The 8,148-nt window shown below is 37.3% G+C and overlaps 1 protein-coding gene across 1 annotated transcript in view; it reads left to right on the forward strand.

Annotated features, from left to right (window-relative positions):
- Positions 1–7,838, forward strand: part of FLVCR1 (FLVCR choline and heme transporter 1) — a 39,719-nt gene extending 31,881 nt beyond the window's left edge. The window contains exon 10 of the mRNA XM_003930465.4: positions 160–7,838. Within this exon, the coding sequence (XP_003930514.2) occupies positions 160–234 (75 nt within the window). The 3' untranslated portion in view covers positions 235–7,838. The remainder of the gene's footprint in view (positions 1–159) is intronic.
- The last annotated feature ends 310 nt before the right edge of the window (positions 7,839–8,148 follow it).

The raw sequence follows: 8,148 nt of genomic DNA on the forward strand, positions 1-8,148 counted from the left end.
TAATGAATATTTTTATGATTATACTGTTGAGAAGTGTGCATAGAATAAATGTAAAACCATGTTTTTTTATTTAGCTGTTTTTCTGCCATCAACTGTTGATCTGTTGTAATAGGATATGCCAGATGCTATACATTTTTAATCTTCTGATTATTTTTATAGGTACCAGCTGACAGTCCGACAGACCAAGAACCAAAAACAGTTATGTTACCCAAGCAGTCAGAATCCGCAATTTGAAGTTAAAGAAAAAGTTACTATCCTGTAGTAACTGGGGACAATGTGATATGCTTGGAGAGATATATGAGCACCAAGGCTGGGTTTGCATGTGGTGGGGGAATAGACACTTACTTGAAAATTACCATATGAACTCTAAATGCGTAATTATTATTTTGCTTCATTGTTGATTTAAGGGAAATTTTCTTAAAATGCTTCTGTTTACATCATGTTAACACTACTATTTATCTAATTTGTATCCGGTTTTTAGTCTTGTATCTAAAAGTAAGCTTCTTGACATTTACTTTTCAAAAGTAGATGTTTTTCTTTTTTGCAGAAAATGGAAGCTTAGAAGACTTTTTTTTTTTTTTTTTTTTTTTTGGAAACGGAGTTTCGCTCTTGTTACCTAGGCTGGAGTGCAATGGCGCGATCTCGACTCACCACAACCTCCGCCTCCTGGGTTCAGGCAATTCTCCTGCCTCAACCCCCTGAGTAGCTGGGATTACAGGCACTCACCACCATGCCCAGCTAATTTTTTGTATTTTTTTTTTTTTAGTAGAGACGATATTTCACCATGTTGACCAGGATGGTCTTGATCTCTTGACCTTGTGATCCACCCGCCTCGGCCTCCCAAAGTGCTGGGATTACAGGCTTGAGCCACCGCGCCCAGCTGCTTAGAAGACTTTTTACAGTGATAATATGGGGTGTTCAGTCCCCATAAGATACATAATAGTTCATGCAGTTTATACATTAAAATATCCAGTAGAACTAAATGTACAATATATTCCTAATTGACTGCCTTTCTGCTGTGCTGACCAACTGTCAAAGCCACTTCAGTATGAGTACAACATACCAACATGACACCACTCACCCACAAAGAACAGCATGGGTATCAGGCTTTCAGATGACCTCTAAGATTTTTCCCATTCTTTACAACAAGAGTACATTTTCCCAGTGTACTCTTGTTACAAAGTACTTTTTAACACACACAGTCAATGGCTACAAAAACTATTCTGTGTACAGATTCTACCCATAACTTTGGTCTTAGAATTATGTTCTAATTAAGGCAAGGCCCTCATTACAGGCTCATTTTCTCTCAGGTTGTTTTCTGTGCTGCCTTTCTATCATGGTAAATGCTAACACTGTATTTTTTCACTCCAGCTTAAAATAGAATAGCTTTGTACCCATTGCCTTTTTTTCTTTCTCTTCCTTTTTTTTTTTCTTTCTTGTATAACTTTATAGTAAGACAATTTTATCATATATGTTACTGGCTATTTCATGATTTCTTGTATCATATCCTGTATTTTGCCTTGAAGATTCCCGAGATAAGGAAATCTGTAATAACTTCTGATAGTCTACATGTCCCCATTTAGTGGAGTCCTCTTGAATGCTGTTTGAATTCTGCAGTATCATGTTTATGACCATTCTCCCTTGAGCAGTACTATGCCCGGGTACGTGCTTCATCTGTGTGCTGGGAGAGTGGATTCTTTTCTTCAGTGCAGAGTATAGCAGTCATCACACTGTTGGAACAGTCTGCTGTTCTACTAGCTCAGGTAAGGAAAATAGGACCAAATATATTTCCACAGTGCCTACCACTGTGTCATGTTTACAGTGAGAGTTTAAATGTTGTTGATGTCCTGACTCTCTGAGCTCGTAGGGAACATCTTTACAGTAATAACATTTACATTATGTTCATATGTACCCAAAAAAGCTAGTCAAGTAATGAATACCCTTGAAGTGAATAGCAGTTTTGATTTAGGCAGTATGTTAGGCCATCCTTACATCACTATAAAGAAATACCTGAGGCTGGGCACAGTGGCCCACATCTGTAATCCCAGCACTTTGGGAGCTGAGGTGTGTGGATCACTGGAGGCCAGGAGTTGAAGACCAGTATGGCCAACATGGCAAAACCCCATCTATACTAAAAATGCACACACACACACACACACACACACACACACACACAGGCCGGTCACGGTGGCCCATGCCTGTAGTTCCAGCTACTTGGGAAGCTGAGGCATGAGAATTGCCTGAACCTGGGAGGCGGAGGCTGCAGTGAGCTGAGATTGCACCACTGCGCTCCAGCCTGGGTGACAGCGAGACTGTGTTTCAGAAAAAGAAGAACAGAAGGACAGCACCAAGCCTTGAGGGATCCACCCCCAGGATCCAGACACCTTCCATTAGGCCCAGCCTTCAACACTGGGGATTATATTTCAACATGAGTGTGGAAGAACAAGTATCCCAACTATATCAGACAAAATATATGCATTGATATATATTGAAATTATAACATTCTCTGTAATCAAGTGACTGTAAATTATGTAGAATCTGATCCTGGGGAATGTGTTAACCTAAAGAATTTGACTAAGAATCAGGAACTCTGTGTCCATGGCCTGGATGTGTTTCTGTATGTTCCTATAACCTCTGGACAGTCATAAACCTCACAGCAGCATTTTCCTCATCCATGAAATGAATGTTTAGCTTGATCTCAAAGATCTTTTCAAAATATTAAATGCTATTAATCATATAATAGACCAAATTATTGTAGCACAGAAAATTGAAACCAGCCAGAGAGAAATTCCCTGGACAGTTGGATAAACAAATGTGATAGCTACCTTATGGATACAGGGACTGTTAAATTTCTTTTTAGCCTTTTTAGTCAGTTTCTCAAGCAGAATATGTCCAATCATTAGCTTCCTTAGATATTTACATTATAAGTGAAAACAGCCAAAAATATACTTTAAGTCTCCCCAAATAATTGTTTTTATTTTTAAACTATAAATGTTGTTTAAAATAATCATGTACTTGTTGAGTTCCTGAGGTTTTGAACAAATTACAAATAAAATTTAGAATACTTTACTTCTGAAAAGCATATACATATATGTTATGTGTATTTTTCCTTGTTGGTTAGAATGGGGATGAAATATGACGTGACAGAACATAAAATGAATTGATAATTTTTCTGTATTTTGAGTGAAAGTTGTCTGTAATACATCAAACAAGAATGTTAGAATTTTACAGTAATGTGTGATTTCATGACAGAGCTACATTCTGAGAAATTTTGTTGTTAGGTGATCTCATCGTGTGAACATTATGAAGTGTACTTACACAAACCTAGATGGTAGAGCCTACTGCACACCTAGGCTGTATGGGGTAGCCTATTGCTTCTAGGCCACAAACCTGAATTGTATTAAATGCGGTAGGCAATTGTAACACAATGGTATTTGTGTAATCTAAACATAGAGCAGATTAATACATTGTGCTGTACTGTGACAATGGCTGTGACATCACTAGGTGATAGGAATTTCTCAGCTCCATTGTAATCTTATAGGACCACTGTCACATGTGGTCCATTGTTAATTGAAGCGTTATGTGGCACATGACTATGTCATATTTTTGAAAAATGAAATAGGTAATTAGCACTTGTGTGAATTTTAATCAGATGATTTAGGAAAGAAACGATGTTTCAAAAGCTATTGCATTTATTATAAATGTCACAAATATAGTTCTTGCCTTTTGAGAATGTTGGAGAAATGTCTTTAAAAATGTCTGTATGTAAAAATGTGTCTGTATGCAATAGCTTGAAAAATGCCTGTCTTAAGTCATTACTCAAGTTCTAATTTTCGCCCTTTATACTATTTATCTGTATGCTTGTTCTTCAGTATTTCAGACTCAAATAAATTTATTTTTTTATGGCTTTAAAAAAATTCTGCTGCTTAGGTAAACATGGGGAATTTAAAGGGATTATGAAATTTCAGAATGGGCAAAGAGGGAATGAGGTAGTGCATGGAACATAAAATAAGGAAGCAAAGTCTACCAGGGTGAAGGCTAAAATAGATACTAAAATATTTTATTCCTTTAAAAGTAACTTTATAGAGTGATGTCAGCAAGATGGCAGAATCTTCATCGATCTTCCACATAAGCATTGATTTTCCAGTACTTTCAGATGATAGTTCCTTTGTAGGAATCCAGACATCCAATGTAGAAATTCCAACACACCATTGAAGCAGAGATATCTGAGAATAGATGTATTAAAGAAAGGAATAAGAATATTTTCACTTTACCTATATCACTCCTCCTTGAAGCTGGCACAGCTTAGCGGCAAGAGAGACACCCCTCAGTCCATGATTTCTCCCATGGGAGAAGGTGACAGCATAGTGAGTGAGTGCGCAGCCCCTAGCTGTGTGGGATGCTGCCTAAGAGGCCTACCTCTTTTTGCCCCAACTAGAATACTGAGGTGATTGGCATAGCTAAGTGTTGGGAAAGGCAGGAAGCAGGGAAGAAAGGCTGTGGAACCTACTCAGCATTCCACAGACTCCCATCAGGAAGCCTACCCACCAGCCACTGCTATACCTTGCATATGGACCTCCCATATGACCCATGGCCACCCCAGATGTTCTGTGCACCTCACCCCCATCTCCCTGAGGCTGGCTCCCTAAGCATGCCACGTTGGACGGCAGCCGCAAGCATCGAATATAGAGACATGGCTTGATTGTGGAATTGGAGCAAGGTATACAGAGTACTTCAGAGCACCACCCTAGGGGAAGCAAACAAGAGGCTGTCAGCACCTGGCCTGGCTTTGTGGAAATGAGCAAAGGCTTATAACTTAAGAATCCCCTTCCCCAAGTGGAAATGTGGTTGTGGAGCAGGTGAATCCACAGAAGCATGAGAGAGCCTCCAAAATTTTAGCCAGGCAGATTGATGAAGGCTTTTCTCTCCTGAAGCTAGTCAATAAAGACTGGATGAAGTAATTTTCTTCAAATGCAAGGATAGAAATGGAAGACTTCAAGAAAACAAACAAAAAAAAAAAAAAAAGGAAAAATGATATCACCTAAGGAGCACAATAATATTCCAGTAACAAATCCAAAGAAATTGAGATCTATGAATTGCCTGACAATAAATTTAAATTGTTTTAAGAAAATTCAGTGAGCTACAAGAGAACAGACATATGGCTCTATGAAATCAGAAAATGCATGAACAAAATGGGAAGTTCAGCAAAGAGATAGAAATCATAAACAAATTCTGCAGCTGAGGAATACAATGAGAAAGGAAAAATGCAATAGTCAACAGCAGATTTGATCAAGCAGAAGAAAGAATCTGAATTCAAAGACAGGTCATTTCAAAAGATACAGCTAGAGGAGAAAAAAAGAATGAAAGTATTAAAAATACATCAGGTATTTCTCCCAATGTTATTCCTCCCCAACCTCCCTACCCCCACTGTCCCTCCCCTAGCTCCTCATCCCTCAACAGACCCCAGTGTGTGATGTTCCCCTCCCTGTGCCAATGTGTTCTCATTGTTCAACACCTGCCTATGAGTGAGAACATGTGGTGTTCGGTTTTCTGTTCTTGTGTCAGTTTGCTGAGAATGATGGTTTCCAGTTTCATCCATGTCCCTGCAAAGGACATGAACTCATCCTTTTTTACGAATGCATAGTATTCCATGGTGTATATGTGCCACATTTTCTTTGTCCAGTCTATCACTGATGGGTATTTGGGTTGGTTCCAGGTCTTTGCTATTGTAAACAGTGCTGCAATGAATATACATGTGTGTGTCTTTATAATAGAATGATTTATCATCCTTTGGGTATATACCCAGTAATGGGATTGCTGGGTCAAATGGAATTTCTATTTCTAGATCCTTGAGGACTTGCCACACTGTCTACCACAATGGTTGAACTAATTTACACTCCCAACAGTGTAAAACTGTTCCTATTTCTCCACATCTTCTCCAGCATCTGTTGTCTCCAGATTCTTTAATGATTGCCATTCTAACTGGTGATGGTATCTCATTGTGGTTTTGATTTGCATTTCTCTGATGATCAGTGATGAGCATTTTTTCATATTCTCACCAGATCTACCTTGTGAGAAATACACGGTAGCTCACACATATAGTCCCAGCACTTTGGGAGGTAAGGTAGGTGGATTACCTGAGGTCAAGAGTTTGAGACCAGTCTGGCCAACAATGATGAAACCCTGTCTCTACTAAAAATACAAAAATTAGCTGGGCGTGGTAGCAAATGCCTGTAATCCCAGCTACTTGGGAGGCTGAGGCAGAATTGCTTGAGCCCTGGAGACAGAGGTGGCAGTGAGCCGAGATCTTGCCACTGCACTCCAGTCTGGCAGAGAGAGCAAGACTCTGTCTCAAAAAAAAACAAAAAAGAAAGAAAAAGAAAAAGAAAAAAAAACTTTAACAAAGGACAAAGACTATCCTTAATGATAATGGGGTAAATCCTTTAAAAGGGTGTAACAAGTTGTGTTACACTTTAGACCAAATGGACTTAATGGACATATTTCGAATATTCCATACAACAGCAACAGAATACACATTTTCCTCAGGCACACATCAACATTCTCCAGGATGGGTTATGTTTTAGTTCCAAAAGAATGTCTTTAAAAGACATCTAAGTAAGAAATACAATTGCAATAATCACATATTCCTTAAGACATATCATATTAAGCATCTTTTCTGACACAATGATAAGAAATTACACAATTACATATCATTTCACAATGATAGGAATTACTAACAGGAGGAAAACTGGAAAACTCGCAAATATGTAGAAATTAAACAACAAATTCTGAACAACCAATGAGTCAAAGAAGAAATCAAACAGGCAATCAAACAATATTTTGAGACAAATGAAAATAAAAATATTTTCTATTTCCATTGCCATATTAAAACTTCTGGAATGCAGCAAAAAGGGAAGTTATAGCAATTAATGCCTATGTTAAGAAATATCTTAAATAAATCACCTAACTTTACACCTGAAGGAACTAGACAAAGAAGAACAAGCTAAGCCCAAAATTAGTAAAAGAATGGAAATAAAGATGAAAACAGAAATGAATGAAATCTAGATTAGAAAAATAATAAAGAACAATGAAACTAGAAGTTTTATTTTCTGAATAAAAAACAAAATTGATGAACCTTAGAGTAAGAAAAAGAGAAATCTCAAATGAAATTTTAAACAAAAGAGGAGATATTGCTACAACTGATACCACAGAAATACAAAGAATTGTAAGAGGCTACTATGAACAATTGTATTTCAACAAACTGGATAACCCAGAAATTGATAAATTTCTAGAAACACACAACCTACCAAGACTGAATCATGAAGAGACAGAAAATCTGAGTAGACCAATAACAAGTAAGTAGATTGAATCAATCAGTAATCAAAAGTTGTCCATAGCAGAAAAACCTAGGTCCTGATGGCTTCACTGGTGAATTCTACCGCACGGTCAAAGAAATTAATACCAGTCCTTCTCAAAGTCTTCCATAAAATTGCAGAAAACGAACACTTCCAAACTAATGGTCAGCATTACCCTGACATCAAAAGCAGTCAAGGACAGTATCCCTGATGAATATACATGCAAAAATCCTCAACAAAATACTAACAAACCAAATTCAACAACACCTTACAAGGTTCATACTCACTGTGATCAAATGAGATTTATCCCTGGGATGTAAGGATGGTTCAACATACACAATTCAATAAATGTGATACACCATAAGAGTAAAAATTATATGATCACCTCAATAGATGCAGAAAAAGTATTTGACAAAATTCAACATCCTTTCATGATAAAATCTCAAAAAAAAAAAAAAATAGACATAGAAGGAACTTACCTCAACACAATAAAGACCATTTATGGAAAGCCCACACCTAACATCATACTCAGTGGTGGAAAGCTGAAATCTCTTCCTCTAAGATCCAGAACAAAGCAAAGAGTTCCACTCTTATCACTTCTATTTAGTAGGACTGGAAGTTCTAACATGAGTAAATACATAAGAAAAAGAAATAAAAGACATCCAAATTTGAAAAGAAGAATTAAAATTGTCTCTGTGCAGATAACATGATCTTATGTATAGAAAACTCTAGAGATTCTATGAAAAAACATTAAAAAATAATAAATTGAGGAAAGTTGTTAGACACAAAATCA

The sequence above is a fragment of the Saimiri boliviensis genome, chromosome 14 (assembly GCF_048565385.1).
Source record: "Saimiri boliviensis isolate mSaiBol1 chromosome 14, mSaiBol1.pri, whole genome shotgun sequence".
Classification (NCBI taxonomy): Eukaryota; Metazoa; Chordata; class Mammalia; order Primates; family Cebidae; genus Saimiri; species Saimiri boliviensis.